We start from the raw sequence: 20,807 nt of genomic DNA, 5'->3' as shown, positions 1-20,807 counted from the left end.
GCTGGATTCTCTTTTTGTTTTGAGAGCGAGCGTGTATGCGGGCACCGATCAGGGGAGGGGCAGAGGGGGAGAGAGAGAGAGTCTTAAGCAGACTCCAAGTTCAGCGTGGAGCCCCACCCGGGGCTGGATCTCACGACCCTGAGGTCATGACCCGAGCCAAAGTCAAGAGGCGGGCGCTTCACCGAATGAGCCACCCGGGCGCCCCGGCACTGGATTCTTGAACCATCTTGCGCGTTCGAAGGTGTGGTAGATTAGACGGCTGTTCCAAATATTCACTGCCTCCCTTCCCCTCTGCCTCCACAGGGGGAGTATACATCCCCGCATCTTGACTTTGGGCTTGACCGCATAACTTGCTTTGGCCAATGAAGTGTTAGCAGAGAAGGCATAATCGGAGCCTTGAAAAGAGCGTGTGTGGCTGGCCTCGCCCTCTTTATACCTATGACATTGCCGTGAGGAGAACGTGTTCAGCCCAACCTCCGGTCCCAGGAGGAGTGACACGCGTGTGGAGCAGCGCTGCTCCGGCCAAGCCCGGTGTAGCTCACCTGACCCCCGGGTTCAGAACCAAGATCATCAGAACCACCGGTCAATGCAGGGACGTCTGAGCTGGGTAAGTGCTTATTGTTGTCCATCACCAAATCCTGCGGCTGTTTATTATGAAGCACCACTGTGGCCACAGCTAACCAGAGGACCTGTGATGAGAGGCCACGGTCCTCATCCTGGGTAGGGACCTGGCATTGCTGGACTTTTCCTTATGTGGGACTGAAGGCCTGTGAGTGTCACTGCCAGGCTGTACCCCAGCACCCCAGTATGCCTTCTTAGGACACACAGCAGGTGCACCTGTGGGATACGGGGGACCCTCTGCTCTTGTTTAAAGCTCCCATTTGGAAATCATGCCTTTCAGAGTCCCATGAAAGGACGGGTAGGTTTGTGCCCCCTCCATGGTCCAGTAACAGAACTGTGTCTGCACGTCACCACTGACACCCCGACAGAGAGGCCTGGCTGGGCTACACCACCTGCTCTGTTTTTCTGCGCTCCGGGGAAGGGTGACACTTGCAGTGAAGCCCAGGACGGCTCAGACTGACGGATCTCACGCTCAGGCCTCACAGGAGGAGCACGCGTAACACCTGATGCCTGCACGGCACTGCGCTGGGGAGGGACGGAGCTGCCCCTTGATTCCCTTGGGGCTAGCTTTGGACTCTTGGTGTCCTGCAACTTCCCTCTCCCTGCGATCACAAAGATCAAAGTGCAGTCCTGCTCAGAAAGAGGCAGTGGCTTAGGCTGGGTTCCCTCAGAATTGGAATCAGGGATAAGGGTTGGAGTCAAAATAGTTTGAGAAATTATCCCAAGAAACCTGTGTAGGAGAGTAGGGAATTAAGAGGGACAAGGAGTGAAGCCAACAGAGGGCACATCAATGAGCCCGTCGCTACTCTGCGAAAGCCAGGCTACTCGTCTACCAACTCCTACCCAGCATCAGTTGACGGTCCTTCCTGGGGACACTGTCTCTTCCAGCCTATCCTCATCTAAGGGTTGAGCGCGCACACATTCATACGTATGCACATTATATTCCCCACCAGAACATTTCACAAAGAATTACTCTGACTAGCTATAATGTACTCCAGTGTTTCCTTTTCCAGCCCGATATTCTATTCTGTTTTAAAAGGTGGGGAAGGGTGGGGGGGTGTTCACCTTAATTGATTTTACAGCCTAACAGGGTCAGCAATTTGCTGTTTAAAAAATACTGGTCTAGACCACAAATTCTCAAACCTGCCTGGTTGTCGACATCCCCAGAGGCACTCACTAAAACTGTATATTCCCAGGCACAGATCCTGGAGGTTCTGATTCAGTAACAGGTCTGGAGTATGGCTCAGGCATCTTTTCTTTTTCCTGTCTTCTTGCAGATTATTTGAATTACATTTTTATCTATATATACTGTTTTTGAGTGTATTTCTTGGTACAGATTCTCTAGTGGTTGTTTTAGGCATCATACTATTGACATGCAACTTCGCACAGTCTACTAGTATTGACATTTTACATCTCGACTAAGTAAAGAGACCTTATCTCTGTTGGGCTCTTTTACCCTTCTCCCTTGCAATCATCTTCAACATTTCCTCTACAGACATTAAAATCCACATCAGCCAGTATTACAAATTTGGTTTCAACTGTCAAATGTCATTTTCTCGAGAGGGAAAGGAAAGCCTATTACATTTACACATATTTTTATTCTTTCCACTCTTTCTTTGTCCCAGGTTTTCTTTGGTTATCATTTCTTTTCTTTGGAGAACCTCCCTTCATTACCATTGTAGGGAAGTTTGCTGAGAACAAATTCTTAGTTTTCCCTCAAGTGACAAAGTCTTGATTTCACCTTCATTCCTAAAGAATATTTTCACTGGGACAGAACTCGGGGGGGACAGTTCTCTCTGCACTCTGGCCTCCACATTTCTGATGAGAAATCCACTGCACCTAAACTGCCATTCCCCTGGACATAATGCATCCTTCCTCTCATGTGGCTCTGGAGAGTCTGGTTTTCAGAAGCCTGATGATTATCAGGTGTCCTGGTGTGGGTTTCTTTGGGTTCACCCTGTTAGGGCTTCATTCACTCTTGAATCTGTAGGTTTGTATCTCTCACCAAATTTGGGAAATTTTCAGCCATTGTTTCTCTGATACTTTTTCAGCCTCCAGGTACATGAATGTTAAATATTATATATATATAATTGTAAATATTTATTATATATATAATTATAAATATGTGTGTGTGTGTGTGTGTGTGTGTGTCTTTCTTTTTAGGTCTCTAAGGCTCTCTTCAATTTTTTTCCAGTCTATTTTCTCTCTGTTGTTTAAATTGGATAATTTCCATTGTTTGTTTTCATGTTCACTGATTTTTTTCTTCTGTCATATCCATTCTCCTATTGAGCCATTCCAGTGATTTTTTACATTTTGGTTACTACACTCTTCGGTTCTCAAATCTCCATTTTGCTCTTTATATGTTTCCTTTCTTTGCTGAGACTTAGCCTGGGCATTTGGGGTATAATGTTATGATACTCTGGAGCTTATATTAAACCTTCTATTTTAGCAGGTTTTTGCAAGAACCATGCTAGTGGGGGAAGAAAAAGGACGGAGTCTCTACCGTTGGATGAGAGGAAATCCACGCTCCCCGTGTGGCCTCCACCAACAGCACCCTGGCAGGGAGAGTGAGAGACACAGCAGAACCATGGAGTAGGAAATCTCAGCTCCTCAGCTGGCCTCTAATGACACCCAGGGGGTACCTCATCATCACTGGGTGGGGGTCGAAGTCTAGGCTCCAGTGACACCTCAAGGGGACTGTTGTGGTGGGGGGGGGACATCTTGTTACCTCTGGGTGGTGGTAAAGGTCCAGGTTCTCATCCAGACCCATCGGGGGAGGGTAGGTTGGAGTGCTGAAGGTGGGGGTGGGTACCTGGTTGGTTACCACAAAGCAAGGATGGATGTCTAAGCTGTCCATTCAGCCTTTACTAGAACCAGGAGGGAGGGGAGAAGCAATCTTCCTTGGTGTTTTGCAGGAATAGGGTGTTACTCTCCAAAAGGTTTGTTTCGTTAGGCTGTTCCTTTTCCAGTCCTTTGACGAGAGAGAGAGAGCGAGCTTTCCTTGGGGCTTTTTCTGGTCGATGCTCACTGGCATTTCTGGGTTGTGGGCTTCTTTGGCACCCAGTCTGGGATACATAGGAGGCAAATAGAAAATCCAAGGAACTCAGTACTGTGTTCTTCTCTCCACCTTTCAGTCTTCTGATGTTTTATACACAATGTCCTGTATTTTTAGCTGTATTAGTGGATGGGTAGGGATAAATGTGTCTACTCTGTTTTGACCAGCACCCAAAGTCTCATTGGTATCTGCTTTTTTACTAAGCTCCCAGGTGATTCTGGGGGGTACAACCACATTTGAGAAACACCAAGTGGCTCTTAACCAAAGAACTAGGCCATGAATCCCAAGAGCCCCCAAAGTCTTAATGTATTCCAGCATCAGTTCAAAATTATAAGTCCAAAGTCTCATCACCATGAGATATGGTGAACGAGGGCTTCCTGGAGCCTTGAGTACCTAGTGGTTTGCAGACCCTCATCCTTGGGGGCCGAGGGTGGTGGTAGGCAACAAGGACACGAGGCCAGGGTCGTGGGCCCCCACTTACCTCCACACAAAACCAAGCACCTTTAATTTCATATATTTAGAGGTACTCTAGTGGGTTGAATAATGTCTAAATTCAGGTCTACCCAGAACCTCAGAATGTGATGTTATTTGGAAAACGGGTCTTTACACACACAATTATTTAAGGATCTTGAGATGAGATCATAATGGATTAGGGTGGGCCCTAAATCTAATGAAAGTGTCCCTAGTGACAGAAAGTGACAGAAAACACAGAGGAACGGAGCAGGCAGCCACGTAAAAACAAAGACAAGCGATTGGAATCATGTAGCTATAAACCAAAGACCACCCAGGACTCCCAGGAGCCACCAGAAGCCAAAAAGGGGAAGGGTTCTCTCCTTGAGCTTTTTTTTTTTTTTTTAATGTTTATTTATTTTTGAGAAAGAGAGAGACAGAATGTGAGCAGGGGAGGAGCAGAGAAGGAGACACAGAATCTGAAGCAGGGCCCAGGCTCTGAGCGCTTAGCACGGAGCCCCACACGGGGCTCGAACCCACAAACTGGGAGACCATGACCTGAGCCATAGCTAGACAATCGACTGAGTCACCCAAGTGCCCCTACCTCCTCGAGCTTTCAGAGGGAACACGGTCCTGTCAATACCTTCATTTTAGACTGTTGGCCTCCAGAACTGTGGGAGAATAAATTTCTGTCATTGTAAGCCAAGTTTCTGGTAAATTTGTTACAGCAGCACTTGGAAACTCATGAGTACCACAAAAATTTATTTAAAAAACGGAGTTCTGGGGGGCGTGGGTGGCTCAGTTCGTTAACGTCCGACTCTTGATCTCCGCTCAGGTCATGACCTCATTTTCCAGGAGATCGAGCCCTGCGTTGGGCTCTGCGCTGGCAACACGGAGCCTGCTTGGGATTCTCGGTCTCCCTCTCTCTCTCTCTCTGCCCCTCTCCAACTCATGCACATGCTCTCTATCTCAAAATAAATACACTTAAAAAAAAAAGAAAACAGGGCTCTTTGTTCTTAGGAAGGCATTCCACTGTTATTAATTTTTTTAAGTTTACTTTGGAAGAGACAGAGAGGCGTGAGTCGGAGAGGGCAGACGGGACAGAGACAGAATCCCAAGCAGGCTCCACACTGCCAGCACAGAGCCTGATGAGGGGCTTGAACCCACAAAGCCGCAAGATCATGCCCTGAGCTGAAACCAAGAGGTGGACGCTGAACCGACTGAGCCACCCAGGCGCCCCAGGAATTCCACCGTCGTTCAGGTGAACTACTGAGCGAGTCCTCCTCACCTTAGAGAGGTGCCCTGAATCATCCAGCAACTCTGCGACATGGCAGGATTAAAAATGGAGGCATCCTAAACTCCTGGCGAGTGCTGCCTCCTGAAGGCTGGGGACAGCGGCAGGTCACGTGCAGGCCTGGCCATGCAGCTTCTAAGTTCAGGGTCCAGCGAAGGCAGGTGGCTCCCCGCACAGCCCAGTCCGTCCACTGCTCCACCCAGCTGCCACCCGCTAGGGCCAGGCCAGGTCTGATGTGGATGAGCCGCTCTTCACCCCCTTGGGCACGGCTCTGCTAGGGAGGGCAGGCCCGTTCCATCCCTTGCAGCCTCCCTCCCCCTCCCTGAGGAAAGTCCTCTGGAGTTCTCACCTTGCCAGAGCAGCCACACCTTCTGCTAACCCTCCCCGACAGGGGGGGCAGGGAAGGTGCAGGGGGGGTACGGGGGACAGGTAGCACACCTCGGTCTCAGGGCACCGACCGCACCAAGAAGTCTGACCAATTGGTCTGCTCTGTTGGAGACCCCTGATCTCAGGAATTATCACATCACACCCTACACCAACCTGGCTCTGAGTTCCTGCCGCATTACCGGTGGTCGGTGGCTCCCAGAGGAGGATGTGTGCTGTCCAGGCAAGTTTAAGGCTAAAAAGCCAGACAGACTCGGGTTCAAACCCCAGCTCCATGACTTTACGGCACGGCCTTTCTGAAGTCAGGTTCCCCGTCAGCAAGAGCGAGAGCCCAGCACCCACCTCACAGGGTTGTGGAGAAGGTCAGAAATGGTGTATTCGTTGAACCTCATGAATACTGATAGCTGACTGCTTGTCACGTACAAAAACAGCAATTTCACGCAATTAGGGTCAACCTAATAAGTGTCTAGCAGAGGGGAAAAGGGAAAAAACTGAGGCACCAGATGGTTAATAAAGGGCCACAGGGATGCACAATGAAGTTTGGCATTTTAAAACATTTTGGACACACTTGGCTGCCTTCATCTGACTCGAAGCAAAAGATGATTGGTGCTGAGGCGGGAACTGTCACTTTTCATTACAGTCATTTGAAACAAAGGATTTTAAATCTAAGAGGATTCCTCCCACAGATGGGGACTGAGATAGGACATGCTGTCCTCTGTTGGCATCTTGGGCCAGAGTCCGTCACCCAACTCTCTACTTGGGCTTCCAAGTCTAGTGCATTAATGAAGGACAGAGGGGGCACTATTTCTACCCAGGATCCATGCTCCTTTCCTCTTCCTACTAAAACCTCAGGTTTGTTCAGAAAGCCACCCCTCCCCCTGATACCCAGGAGGTGCAGAGCAAGCCAAGACCTACCTCCCACCTCGAGAGGGCTGATCAGCAGAGAACAAGCCTCTGGAGCCACTTACTGGCCCAGCATAGCATGCTACCTGAGTAGAACCAAGTAGAACGGAGGGAAGGAGTCACATCCCATGTTCCCACCCACTGGACACAAAAGAAGGTGCTGTCCCATGGCCGCTGCCTGCCATCTGCTGACCAGCCTGAGAACAAGGATGGCATGATGGAGGAGAGACAGGAAGGACCCTAGTGACATCTCAGAGCCCTATAACTTGGACTTCCTGCTGTGAACTTTCCTTATTATGGAAGCTGGTTTGGGTCGGGGTTTTGGTTCCTCTAAACTAAGAATAATTCAACTTTGTTGTTGTGCATGTTGTGTGGAGCAAACACATGGGGGTCTGACCTGTGCCTTCTGTTTTTGAGCTGTGCTCTAACCTAGTGGGGCTATTTGGTATCAGTTTCCCCATGACCCTTCTAACTTTGGTAAACAAAGCCCTCCAAGAAACTCTTGTATTAGAAATTAGAAACTATGGGGCACCTGGGTGGCTCAGTTGGTTAAACATCTGACTTTGGCTCAGGTCATGGTCCTGCAGTTTGTGAGTCTGAGCCCCACGTTAGTCTCTGTGCTGCCAGCTCAGAGCCTGGAACGTGCCTTGGATTCTGTGTCTCCCTCTCTCTCTGCCTCTCTCTCTCTCAAAAATGAGTAAACATTAAAAACTTTTTTCTAAAAAAGAAAAATCAGCGAAGGCCAGAATGTCAATGGCCTTGGTGCTAGGTCAAGAAATCTGAACTCTATCCTATAGGCAATGGGGAGCTACTGTAAGTCTTTGAGCAGAGTAGCCCAGAGATGGGGGAGAACAGAGGTAGAAAACCCAATGACAAGTTCCCAGCCTCAGTGTCCCTCCACTCAGTGTGGGAGAGGCAAGCCTAGGAGTTAGAATGGGGTGCCTGGAGGGGGAGCTTGGCATGAACGGAGTACAAAGAGCGTGTTCCTTATGGCAGCTGAAGTCCCGAAGTCTGCAGATGACTAACTTTAAGCAAATTCCTGTGGATTTGAACCCTGTGGATTTAAAGCTACTCCCTTAACAAAGCTCCCACTCATTCAATCCCATTGGGCCTTCTTGGTCTGTAAGGAAGAAGGCAAAGTCACAGCTATCCTGAGAGCCCACAAACTTCATGTCCTTCATGCAGGTCTTCAAGGCTTTTGTGGAACAAAGGCAGAGAACTTCTGGTCCAGCCCCAGAGTGACAAAAAGGACACAAGCCGCTGCCTTCTTAGCTGGGTTTTGCCTGTGCTCCGGTCAGCCCTGCTAATCTCCAGGAGAGGATCTCTGCAAGCCCAGAACCCTGCAGCCAAGAAATCTGCTTAAACATCAATGTTTCCCTGTCTTTTCAAACTTAAGTACCCGCCAATAAAGAAGAGAAACTCTTTAATGCTCCATACTCAACTGTAAAGTCCAGTATCCCCTTCTTCCAAGAATCCCCTATTCGTAATGATTCTCTTTACAATGTCTACCCCCAAGATTGAAGGATTTCATCAACCTTTACCTCCTGAAGTTGGTATTTTATATCTGCCATCTGCATATGTAAAATAATACTGCTGCATATACTTTTTCAAAAACATGTGCCCCCTCCTGGAAATTCCCTACCCAGCCCCACCAGCTAAGAACTACTTTGCTATTAGGTTGAATCACATTAAGTTGCTGGTACTTGACCAATTCTGACCAGTGTCCCCTGGTTCTTCTGTGGGAACCAAGTATCCTAACCACATGGACAGTGTCCATACCACTGGACGGACAGTTCCGAGGCTGCTCAGAGAAAACCTGTGTCCTCACATGCCCATAGCAGGAGTTCTGACATCTCTCTAGGGGGTAAGAAGAGAAAAAAAGGACACAGAAAGAGCCAGGAGGAGGGAGAGTTAATTCATCCATAGTGTCAGGAGAGGGAAAGAACTGAGAAAGGAAAGAGACAAAAAAGGGCTTCAGAAGGGAATGCAGAGGCCGATGAGCAGGGTGTCTCACTGGGGAGCTGGACAGCGGCCCTGAGGGCCTCAGCTCAGATCTGGGTCAGGGAACTGAAGAGGGACTCAGGCTGGCACAACAGGAGGGATGTGAGCAGAACAGCTGGGGGTGGGGGTGGGGCGGCAGGCGTGCACTCACACGCAGGCAGCTCCTAGTTCTGACCAGCGGGAGAGCCTGGGAGCAGTGACGGCACAGCTGGCACTCAGGCGGCACTCAGGTATTGATTCCTAGTATCATCCTCTACCAAGGAACCAGGGCTCTGTGAAAAATAACTGCGTCCAGGGCTTGGGCAGGGAAAGTACAAGATGAGCTTGGAATATCTCGTAGTGCCAGAATGTAAGGAAGTTCTCAAAAAATGATGAGGACATATCAAAAAGGCACAAGGAGGCCCCAGCGGCTAGATCTGGGACCATGTAACAAAAAGCAATAGGTATTGGGGCGCCTGGGTGGCTCAGTCGGTTAAGCGTCCGACTACGGCTCAGGTCATGATCTCGCTGTCTGTGAGTCCGAGCCCCGCATCGGGCTCTGTGCTGACGGCTCAGAGCCTGGAGCCTGCTTTGGATTCTGTGTCGCCCTCTCTCTCTGCCCCTCCCCCACTCATGCTCTGTCTCTCTCTCTACATATATCAAAAATAAACATTTAAAAAAAATTTTTTAAAGCAATAGGAATGGATTAGAGCCCAGAGAACACAATAAGTATGCAAGAGTCAATACTGATACGAATACACAATTGAGTAAATAAATAAGGACACAGGAACAGATCTTTCTTACAGTAGAATTCCAATTAGTCAATGTAGAAGCAGTGACGGAAACAGAAAATCACCATTTGGCCAACATCACAGTAATAATGGTTTCAGGCAAGATCCACTGCCGGACTGCTAAAATTAGTGCGTGGAAATATGACGAGAACTAGGATATTTGCATAGTCTCAAACTGTCTCCCTGTGAGATACATATCTATTATGAAGGCAAAAATAGAACTTTTACGGCACAGGAGCCTGGCAGACAGCCCCTGAAACAAGTAATCGACGTTACCATCACCAGTAATAACTTACTGACCTCATGTACCCCTTGACAATGATGCACTGAGAAGGGCACCTCACTTCTGTCATCTTCTTACCCAAACACACGACCTCGATCTATAGTTCTAAATAGGGAAATTTGGTCTAGCTCCACTGTTAGCTCTGAATATAGCGTATAGAGAAGTTAATAGAGAAAACATTAAACCCAAATTGAAGGACATTCTACAAAATACGTGACCAGGATTCGTCAAGAGTGAAGGTCACAAAAGACCAGGAATGACTGAGAAGCTGTCCCAGATTGAAGGAGACTAAGGAGACACGCCAATTTTTTAAATTGTTTTAAAATTATTATTTTTAAATTTAAATCCAAGTTAGTTAACATATAGTATAATGATGATTTCAGGAATAGAATTTAGTGACTCATCACTTACATATAACACCCAGTGCTCATCGACACGACAATTAAACACAAGGTAGGATCTTGCACCAGATAAAGGACATTAGTGGGAAAACTGGCAGAATTTGAATAAGGTCTGTAGTTTAGGTAATGGTGCTATGTTAATTTCCTGGTTTTGATCATTGCACTGTGGTTATGTAAGATTTAACATCAGAGGAAGCTGAGTGAAGCATTTTCTGTAACTTTTCTGTAAGTCTAAAATTACTTAAAAAGTCATAAAAAGTTAGAAAACTTAAGAAACAAGAGAACATTAGTGTTTATAGGTAAAATGACATGTATGTGGTTTGTTCTGAAATACTCCAGCAAAAAAAGCACGGAGGCAGATGGACCAAGACGGTAGCAAATTGATCATTGTGAAAGATGGTGATGACGGCCTTTCTGTGGTCCTCTTTTGTGTCTGACGTTTTCCGTAATAAAAAGTCAAAAAGTTAACAATAAATAATCAAATAAATCCCTGCTGCAAATGACAGAATTCTAAGGAGTGGATAAGTAATAAGTGAATATTTAGAAAATATAAGATAAACAGAGCCCTCCCTGGAGAGATGGAAGGCAGATGCACGGGGCAGGCGCTGATGCGGATTTTGTTCTGATCACAGACGGGAACTTGTCCAACAGCAGCTAAGGCTGCAGCGGACACACCCCGGGAACGTCAGGGAGCAAGAGCTGCAGGGACACGAGGAAAGACCAACCTCTAACCTACACAGGCAGCTCTCTAGGTGGGTGTGTGCCACCTGCCCCTCTGCTAGGCCTCCCTGTGGCGAAACGCGAGCTTGGCAGCAGGCAGGTGGGGAGTGAGGTGGGGTCACAAGAGGAAGGAGGCGAGGGCTCTCCTCTGGACCTGTGTGAGCAGTAGCCAATCCCAGGGAGGCCCTAAGCTCAGAACTGAGATCAAGCTTATGGGAACTGGAAACATGGGGTTCAGGACGTGGTGAGGCAACCAGGCAGAGGCCAGCCTTTGAGCCTGGGGAGGAGAGAGGACTATGTCTAGGTAGATGCTAAGTGACCACCCCCTTCCCTGCCAGGCCAGAAGGATGCTGACAGAAGACAGGACAAAACAGACTGGACCACGGGGCCCTCCAGGCTCGCAAGTTGCCTTCCAAGGAGGAAAATGGGAAGGAAGGTTTGCTGGGGATGGGCAGAGAATTTCGCTAGAAATCGTGCGGTGGTTAAAGCACGGGGCCCAGAGGCCAGACTGCGCGGGTTTCTAACTTGACCATGTTCAGGCCAGGCAGCCTGCACCAATATCTGATGAGAAAAGTTGCATAAATACCCCACTCCTGTGGAATTGTTGAATCACTATATTGTATACCTGAAACTAATACAACACGGTATGTTAACTATACTGGGATGAAAATACGAATGAAGGAAAGGAAGGAAAGGAAGGAAAGGAAGGAAAGGAAGGAAGGAAGGAAGGAAGGAAGGAAGGAAGGAAGGAAGGAAGGAAGGAAGAAAGAAAGAAAGAAAGAAAGAAAGAAAGAAAGAAAGAAAGAAAGAAAGAAAGAAAGAAAGAAAACCCCATCCTCCCCAGGTAGGAGAGTTCAGAGGCACGTTCTACACCGGCACCAGAGTTCCCTGACAGATTAGGCGGTTGCCCACACCATAATCGGCCTGAGGCATGCCCTTTTTCCCTTCCCGGTCTCAGTTCTTCATGCCCTTATTCATGTTTATTGGGATGCAGTTCAAATAATCTACTTCTCCTTGAATCTTTGTCTCAGGATCTGCTTCTGGGGGAACACTAACTAACCCAGTTATTACTGTATTTTGCCACTGTGAAGACAGATGACAAGCCACCCTTGCATTTTCACCTGCTGTGAAGTAGCCAAAGTGCAGTAGGAAAAAACCAACAAGTACTTGGCCAGTCAATGGTTATTGTAAAGTATCTTTCGGTCTGTTTCCCACACTCCCTCTGTGTCCCCTTTCCCCGGATCCCCCAAATGCACTGCAGCAGCCCGCATAAGCCAGGAGAACTCAAGGATTGGGCAAAATGCTCAGAAGAGTTTTCAAAAGATAACAGTGGAGGCACAGAGCACGTTAATCAGACCCCTAGCACTAAACAACATAAAAGAGGCCTTTCTCCATCACCATTTCAAAATGTTTCTGGATGAAAAAACTCCAGGAGGAAATTCAAAATGGTGGAGACTAACTGGGCCAAGTTTGCTTACCAGAAAACGGAGCCGGTGATGTCCCCTTTCTCCAGGCCAATTTTCAGTGCTCCTGGAGAGGGCACTAGTCTCAGTGACAATAAGGCAGTGGTAGGGAGACCAGGACGGTGAGGGAGAACTCAGGTCACCCTCCTTGGCACTGGGGACTAAGAAAGACACTCAGCCAAGCTGCTGCCTTCTGCGGGACTGCGGCTCGCCAGACGGGCTGACAGGGCGTACTGTGTCCAGTCCTGATGTCTGACCCACTGTTTAGTGCCACTCTGTGCGCCAAGAGCCTACTCAGAATGATGGTGATCAGGGATGAGAACGCCTTCAGACTGAAGGCCTCCATGCCCGACTCTGTCACCTGGCTCTGCTGAAATGGGTGGAGGGGCCAGAATCCCAGCATCACAAGGTACTTGCAGTGACAGGACGCTCCCTCACACGCCGAAGCAGTCCATCCTCCTTTGTACTTACTCTCCTGAGACCTCACAGCTCAAAGACAGAGCTGGAATTCACCCCTCCTTCACCTGCTGTCTCTAATCCTCTCTCTCCGAGTGAACCCGCTTCTGAGCAGGGGGCAGCCTCCACCCTCGTCTGCAGTCAGATGTGGAAAGCACCACACGCCTATTGGTTCCCGCTGTCCCAGTGCCATACGGCGTCCCTTACGTGCATGCACGACCCCACTGATTCTTTCCTTACCACCATGCGGCATGATGGTTCACTCTGTCCCCATTTTTTCTTTCCAGAAACAGTCTCAGTGGCAGGGCCACTGGTCAGGACCTGTCCACAGGTCAGGACTTGACCCCACACATTTCCACCTGGACTACCTCTCAGAGATGAGAGCTGCCCCAGAGGGGTCTTGTCATGAGGCTCCTTGGACAAGGAAGAGGAAAGACGGTAGCCCTCAGAGGCACAGGTCACCCAGGATGATATATTTTGTCTCCTCCTAGTGCCCCCTGAAAAATGTCCTGTCCATCTAGGATCTGTGGGTGGGTATGAGGGTCCGGTGATCTGTGAAGGGCCAGGGAAACCAGCCCCGTCTGAGCAGAGCCTCCAATGGGATGGGATCTGGGGAGGCCGGAGGGTCTCTGACATGGGCCATTCCACACAGAGAATAAGAAAAGAAAAATAAACTCTTTTCCTGCTTGGGCAAGGCTAAGACAGATGTCCTAACAGAGGCCTCCAGCCTGGCCCTTGCTCCAAGCCTGCCTTGCCTTCAGGGGTTCCCAGAGCCTCTACGTACAACATCCCATTTGGTGCTCCCCTCAACCCTATGAAGTATCATTATTACCAATTCTCTGGTGAGGAACCTGAGGTCAATGAGGTTCAACGACTTGCCCAAGGCCATGCAAGTGTGAAGTCTAGATATTAACCTAGCGTCCTCGGACTCTAAAGACTGTGCTCAAAACCATCAAGACACAGAAGACCTGGTTTTAATTGAAGTAGGGCAGGGGATGAAGAAGAAAAAGAAACACAGCATTCAAAGGACTCAAATCAGGGAGGGGCGAGCCCAATTAAAGGCCCACACATCCCACCCTGCTCAAAGGCCACACTCCACCCTGGGCTGGCTGGGTGGGGCTGGTAGCTAAAGGACTCTGTCGGAGAGGACTCGCCCTCTCTGCTCTGCCTCCCTGGGATGCCGCTTCTCCCCTTGGACAGCTTCCTCTCACGGTCATGACATGGCCACCACCCTCAAATGAAGCAACACGCTTCCCTGGTTTATATCCAGCTACAGACAGAAAGTTCTCCCTCCCCATGGAATAACTTGTCCACTCAGCCAGCTGATATGGTTAACTCCCACCCAGCCACCTCCTGGACCAATGACGGCTGAGGAGCTGAGAGCCCTCGGTGCTGCAGCAGGGAGGAGGCCAGGGGAGCGAATGCTGGCGGGTGACGAGATGTGTTGCAACTCTTAAAGGAGACAGGCTTCACAGGGCACCCAACGACCTTGGTCCTCGTTTGCTTGTTCTTCCTTTAGAAAGAGGAGAAAATACAACTTGGAAAAACCACCTCTCCCCACTACTCATCTCACCCACACCCTAAGTGAAGACAATGCGGCTTCTCCATCACTTCGGGACCACACGCCAGATGCCCTACGGTGCACTTCCTGTCCCAACACACTAACTACTGAGGATATAACCTGCACTTAAAACCGATCCCCAGATTACTGCCAACCATCAAACATAAACCCACTCGGACCTCAAAACGTATGAGCAAGTCCACGCAAAACAAAAATCCGCTGCCCGTGCAAAATGGGCACCACATCTCATCTTTTTACTTTGCAGAATTTAAAAAGTAACCCCACTTTAGCAAATTTCTCTTTAAACCCATCTTCCTACAAGAGGAGATCTATAATATTTCTGCCCCAGATTCTCCAAGGCCTGTCTGCCGACTGAGGGGATACAACCCTTCCACACGAGGCACAAGAATTGCCGGAAAAGGAGGGCCGAGTCCCTGCTGTTTTCCCCAGTGAAGTCCTGTCAGAGGCAGATTAAGAGCCGTCCTGGCTGGGGGAAAGAAGCCAAACAAAAGGACCGACCCGAACCTTGATTCTACTCCTCAAAACAATGACCACGGTGGCACCTTCTCTGCTTGTGGGGCTGGAAGGCTGATTACAAACCTGTGTTCTTTGGAAATAAACTCATTCCATGGAAAACGCAGTCCTGATTGGACTCTTAAGGTGTTGCACCAACAGCCTGGATCAGGTTTTCAGCCTGCCTGCTCCAGGCATGAAGGCCTCAAGGAGGGGAGGGGTCTGTTAACTTGTATGGACCAGACCACACTAGTCTCAAGTTACCTGTCAATCACTTTGTCCCAGACAAAGCCTGTTCTGGTGCCGTGGACTCCAGAGGTGAGGGGCAGGAGCAGAAAGCAGGGAAGGATACACATGCTCACACAGCACAAGGCTTTGGGGCTTGCAGCACATGGAAAGAGCCCTCGCCCACAGCTTCCATCTTCCAGCAAGGAGGCAAGCTGGGGACACACCCCCGAAGGGAACCCCTCCTGGAAACATCTGCCGAGGCCTGGATCTCTGGCCCAAGGTGGAGAGCTGTGCCCTGGAGTCATTCCTGACAAAGGGTCTTAGAATGACCCTTCACTCTCTTAAAAATAGGCTTTAGGGGCACCTGGCTGGCTGTCAGTTAAGCATCCGACTTCAGCTTAGGTCATGATCTCACAGTTCGTGGGTTTGAGCCCCGCGTCGAGCTCTGTGCTGATAGCTCAAAGCCTGGAGCCTGCTTCGGATTCTGTGTCTTCCTCTCTCTCTGCCCCTTCTTCCCTCCCTCATTCTCTCTCTCAAAAATAAATAAATATTAAATTTTTTTTTTTTTTTTAAATAGGCTTTGGGGGCACCCGGATGGCTCCATTGGTTAAGTGTCTGACTCTTGATTTTAGCTCAGGTCATGATCTCACGGTTGTTATGACTGAGCCCCAAGTCAGGATTGGAGCCTGTTTAGGATTCTCTCTCTCCCTCTTCCTCTGTCCCTCCCCGGCTCTCATGCCTGTGCGCTCTCTCGCTCTCTCTCTCTCAAAAAAAAAAAAAAAAAAAAAGGCTTTGGTTAGATATAGACAGGCATGACTTATTCAATGACCAATATGGCACAGTCACCGACCAAGCAAAATGGACGCCCACCATGGCACCTCCCTGGTACAGGTGCCACAGCAAGCCCTTCTTAGCTTCTGGCTGACTCTACCTAAGTATCGGGAAGGTGGGTGGGAGATGACCTATGTTTATCTATATCAGTCCTTATGAATATCTATTCATGAACCTGAGCCCAAAGACTTAAGACGACATGAAGAGAATGGGAGAGTGAGGCTTTGCATCAACCCAAAAGAGAGTATAGAATGTGCAAAAGATACAAAAATGGAAAAAACAAAAACAAAAACACCTCTATCCTCAAGGTTCTCTCTGTGGCAGAGGGGACAAGAGGCTGTTAAAACCTGACGTGATGCAGCTGTCACAGAGGAAGGGAATGTGTGCTTTGGAACACTACTGGAGGGGGCACCTTCACTGCCCGGGGAGAGGGACCATCACCACAGGATGCTGTCCTCCTGTCCCAGGAATGTCAGGGAAGCGTTCTGTACACACCACAGGCTTTCCCGGTTCAGTGGGACCGACCCAACTCCTCATGTGATCACCCCCTGGGTCATCCTGATAGCGGTCAACTAGCCTTGCTTAAAAATCCCTGCCGCTCACCAGTCTTGCCCAAAGGGCTCCCGAGAGGAAGAGCACCGTCAGGTGGGTAACAAAAGAATCTGCTTAGGAAGCTGGAAAACCCTGGCAGATCTCCCACATCACGTAAGTGCATCCAATCTGGGCTAAGTGCAGGCATCGGGACACACAAGACTGCAGTGGAGATTTAAATCCCCCTCCCTAGTGGTGGTGGCCACGAATTCTTCGCAGGCCACACAGCTCATACTTACCTTCCTTTAGATCCTAGGTGTGAGCTGGTTTTATGATCTTGGCAGATTAACGCCTCAAGCCTCAACTTCCTCAACTGTAAAATGGGAATAATAACCTCCTTAGGGTGCTGGGAGAACTAAACAAGCTAATGCACATAAAGTACCTACATAGGCCTCAAAACACATTAGCTGTCAGAACTGTAATTCATTAGGGTTCCTCAAATTAACAATGAATGAAACACAGGTACTAAACCAGCCATACAACCCCAAACCACTCCTAAAGGGACTGAACCCCCAATGGCTTTGGTGGCACATTCACAGTCCCTCCCAGGCTCCCCCCCGTCTTCCTAATGACTTGTTTCCCTTCTCCTGTGAAGAGGGCCCCCGAGCAGCCAGGTCTCAGCATGAAATTAACAATTTCAACCATCACCACCTCCAACCTCGTATGTCGGCAGCGTACTAGAAACTGCTGTACATTTCCTCATTTCATCCTCAAACCAACAATAAGGGGCTAGCATAGCACTATTAACATGTTCCCCATCTGCAGATCAGGACCCAGAGGCTAGGAAAAGCTAAGTAAATGTGTCCCAAGCGCCTCAGCTTGTATGGAGTGAAGTCCATACAAGGAGGATTTGAACGTGGAGCCTGTCAACATGACGTATGTTAATAACAGCCCAGGTACCATCTGGCCCTCATCTTCTCGGCCTTCCAGGGCATGGATTTCCAGGGGATGCAACTGTCATCACACTTAACTCTTCTCTGCCTTTTCTACCTCGGGCACCAGATTTGGGGACCCAACTGGTATGGGGCACAAAGCGCTTAGCGATTCAGCCAGGAAAAGTGCGACAGAGCACAGTGAGGAAGCAAGCGTCTGCGAGCCAAGGACAGGGGCCTCAGGAGAAACCAAGGCTGCCAACACCTCGCTCTTGGATTTCTAGCCTCCGGAAGCATGAGAAATAAATTTCTGTTGTTCATCACCCAGTCGGTGGCACTTCGTTATGGGGGCCCAAGCTGATACACATAGGTACCACCAGGCCACTTTCCCGACACGACTTCATCAGCTTGACCTTTAAACTGGGCATTAGGTCTCCAGGTCACATGCCCCTCCCCCCCTCGGCTTCGCCCTCCCCATTGGCCCCTGGCTCTAGTGAGCATGTGAGTTTGCACCTCTTGCCCCAGGCCTAGAATAACCAGAACTCTTACTCCTTACTAGACCACAAGGCCCCTGTGAGTGGCTTTTCTGTGCCTATGTCCAAAGCTGGCCAGGGCCCCCCAGAAGTGAAGCCCGCACCCATGCTGGGTGACCAGCCCAGAAGATGAGCCTCCACGGCAGGCAGCCTCTCACCCAGCTGCCCAGCTCTGTGTCTGCAGGCATGGTGGCATCTTTGACACCTTCCTCCAGTGCTTCTTGGAACAGAGGGGATCCTGGAAAGGAGGGTGCACTAAGTCTGTGCTCTAGGAGCTGAGTGAAGCAGTTTTGGGGGGCAAATTGAAGCATCCTTCTATCTGCCTCAGTTTCTGAAGTGCTTTCTTAGGCATTTTTTTAATCTCGTTTATTTCTCACTCCCGCCCCCTTTTTTTTTGCCTGACACGGCCTGTACTGGTAATAGTAGAAAGAGGGGCAATTTAGCAGATCAGAGTCTCCAGCACCTCCCTGCGGCTTGGTTCATGGTTGAGTACCCAGTATCCAGCCAGGAAGGGCCCCTCTGTTATGCTTTCAAAATAGAGAAAAGAGAACTCTTAAGACTGTACTGATGATAGTCTACCAATGGCGGAGTGAAAAGTCTGATTCTCTGCCAGATGCCAGGGCCTGGGTATGCAGCAATGAGGACATGGGAAGCCAAACAAAATGGAAGGATCAATCGCTGTCCTGGCTAGCTCAGGAAAAGAGGATGCTGGCTTCTGGGCAGAGGGTGGAGGTTAATTCTACCACCACCTTGCTTTACTGAGTACCTACCGTGTGCCAGGCACTGTCCCTAAGCCCCTTTCCTACACCTTTTCCCTTAAGCTGCACAAAGCCCTCTAATGCAGATACTATTATCTCCACTTTCTTTTAATACAAAAAAAAAATCCAACTTTAGTGACATTAAGAGGCTTGCTGTAGGTCTTAACAGCTCAAACGGGGGCACCAGGATATAAACCAATGACTGACTCCAAGTCTTACAGTGCTTCAGACTCGGAGGTACAATCAGTGACACAGAAGCAGGGTAGACGTCAGAGCAATGAGTTTTTTATCACTCAAGGGCAGAGCAGGTGTGAATGGCTGCAGAAATGCAGACCCACAGGCCCTCAACTGTAGTTTAGCAACCCAAGGCTCTCCTTGTAAGATTACTCTCCTCCCCCGCTCCAACCCCCCACCCCGTGCCCACCAGCAGAGACACCCAGCAGCGGCAGGTGGCTCAAGGGAGCTGTGGTCATTCTCTTGCCCCAATGAAAGTCTGTGTTGCACATGGTGGTGACAATTATCCCACCTGCCCTGGTGCTGTGCTGAGAAGGTTAATCCACCAATTTAAAATTACAAAACCACCGCATTTTAGAGCTAAAAGAGCCCTTAGAAATGATTTGCTCTAACTCTTTATAAAAGAGGTCAAGAGAGGCGGCGTGAGCTCTCACAGGCAGCCAAGATTAAAACGGCGGTTGTTCTCAGTCCAGAGCTCCTCTCCTCGCGACCCAGGGCTCTCGGGTGGCCCTCCTCCCAAAAGCAGAGATCAGGCCCAGAGAAGAGGTTGAGCTCTGGAACTCTTCCCAGCCCCTAAACAGGATCACTTCTTCTCCTCATCAAGCTCTCGAGGCCTCACCCTGACTGCACCCTTCCCCAGCCGTGTGGTCCGGGGATGAGAGCCACTAGGGGCCACGGGGCTGCCTCTTCCTCATCCCCCAGGCTCACCCAGTGGATGCCTCCTCCAGCCTCATCCAACATCACACGTGGAGAGAAAGCACAAGCAGCCAGGCTGCGGGGTCCCACCACCTCTCCACGTGGTCGGAGAAGACCCCTGCTGTGACCCTGGAGGCTGCCCTGGGTCACAACGGGGCTTCAAGAACCGCAAGAACCACGGGCAGCAGAGTAGAAGTAAATGGCACTGGTTCTGGAGCTGAGATGCCAGAGTGAGCTCCTGTCCCGTCATTTAGCAGCTCCATGATGCTAGACCAATTCTTCCGTTTTTTTTTTTTTTTTAACAGACAAAAAGTTGTGCATAATTAACATATATCAGTTGATATTTAGAGATGGTATGTACTTGTGAAACCATCACCATAATCTATGCCATAAACCCACACATCACCTCCAAAAGCTTCCTCCCACCCTCTTGTGACAGACACACTTAATATAAGATCTACCTCCCTGGCTAATTTTAAAGTATATTGTTAACTATAGGCATTAAGCTGTACAGTAGAGCTCTAGGACTTGGTCATCTTGTATACCTGAAACTTGATACTCTTTGACTAATGCCTCCCCGTAACCCCTCATCCCAACCCCTGGCAACCATCATTCCACTCTCTGCTTCTGTGAGTCTATTTTAGATTCAACCTACATGTGGTATCATGTAGTATTGGTCCTTCTGCATCTGCCTGGGCCAATTCTTAAGCCTTCGTGTCCTGGTCTGAAAAACAGACACAATTACACCTACTTCACAAAGTGGTTTTGCGAATTCAAAGAGACAACAGAGGCAAAACACACTGCCTGACAATTATTTTTATAGTATTATTATTATCGCAATAATGCTTTACCTCCCATTCAGTGGCTCTGACATATGCCCGAAACAGTGCTAAGTGCTTTAGAGGAACGATCTCATTTATTCCCTCCTACAAATATAAAATAGGTGCTATCGATTTCATCCCACGTTTGAAGAAGGATGCTCAGAGTTGTTAAGTGAACTGCCCAGTGGCACACAGCTATTAAGTGGTGGGGCTGGGATTCAAACCCAAGTCTAACTCCAAAGTCTATGATGACATTTGTTGCTTACGCCTTTCATGTTCATTATTTTATCCAATTTAAAAAACCCGTCAGGTGTTAGGCAGGTCCTGGGGGAGGGTATCCACTGACAACCCACCCGAGAGTGACGCGG

At 49.1% G+C, this 20,807-nt stretch overlaps 2 protein-coding genes across 20 annotated transcripts in view; one reads left to right on the top strand and one right to left on the bottom strand.

Moving 5' to 3' along the window:
* GASK1A (golgi associated kinase 1A) overlaps positions 1-11,562 on the top strand; it is a 118,861-nt gene extending 107,299 nt beyond the window's left edge. For 3 of the 9 annotated variants that reach the window (XR_008298066.1, XR_008298059.1, XR_008298065.1), the window contains one exon: positions 304-11,562. The gene's annotated coding sequence lies outside the window, so the exon portion shown is untranslated. The remainder of the gene's footprint in view (positions 1-303) is intronic. The other 6 variants (XR_008298063.1, XR_008298060.1, XR_008298064.1 and 3 more) reach the window with 6 other exon arrangements.
* POMGNT2 (protein O-linked mannose N-acetylglucosaminyltransferase 2 (beta 1,4-)) overlaps positions 1-20,807 on the bottom strand; it is a 54,939-nt gene that overhangs the window by 2,430 nt on the left and 31,702 nt on the right. Inside the window, exons 1-3 of one of the 11 annotated variants that reach the window (XM_053221563.1) lie at positions 20,274-20,307; positions 18,089-18,168; positions 16,765-16,838 (exon numbers count right to left, since the gene is read on the bottom strand). The exons of 2 other annotated variants lie outside the window; for them this stretch is intronic. Coding sequence is in view for 4 of the 9 variants with exons in the window: in XM_053221558.1 (XP_053077533.1) it covers positions 543-629 (87 nt within the window). In the remaining 5 variants the exon portion in view is untranslated. Of the gene's footprint in view, positions 1-542; positions 690-4,730; positions 4,753-5,414; positions 5,556-16,764; positions 16,839-18,088; positions 18,169-20,273; positions 20,343-20,807 lie in introns of those variants that run through there. 8 more of the 11 variants (XM_027040835.2, XM_027040836.2, XM_053221558.1 and 5 more) reach the window with 8 other exon arrangements.

This window comes from Acinonyx jubatus, chromosome C2 (assembly GCF_027475565.1).
Source record: "Acinonyx jubatus isolate Ajub_Pintada_27869175 chromosome C2, VMU_Ajub_asm_v1.0, whole genome shotgun sequence".
NCBI classification, from domain to species: Eukaryota; Metazoa; Chordata; class Mammalia; order Carnivora; family Felidae; genus Acinonyx; species Acinonyx jubatus.
Note: the sequence above shows the minus strand (reverse complement) of the source record. Positions and strands in the feature narration are given on the sequence as shown.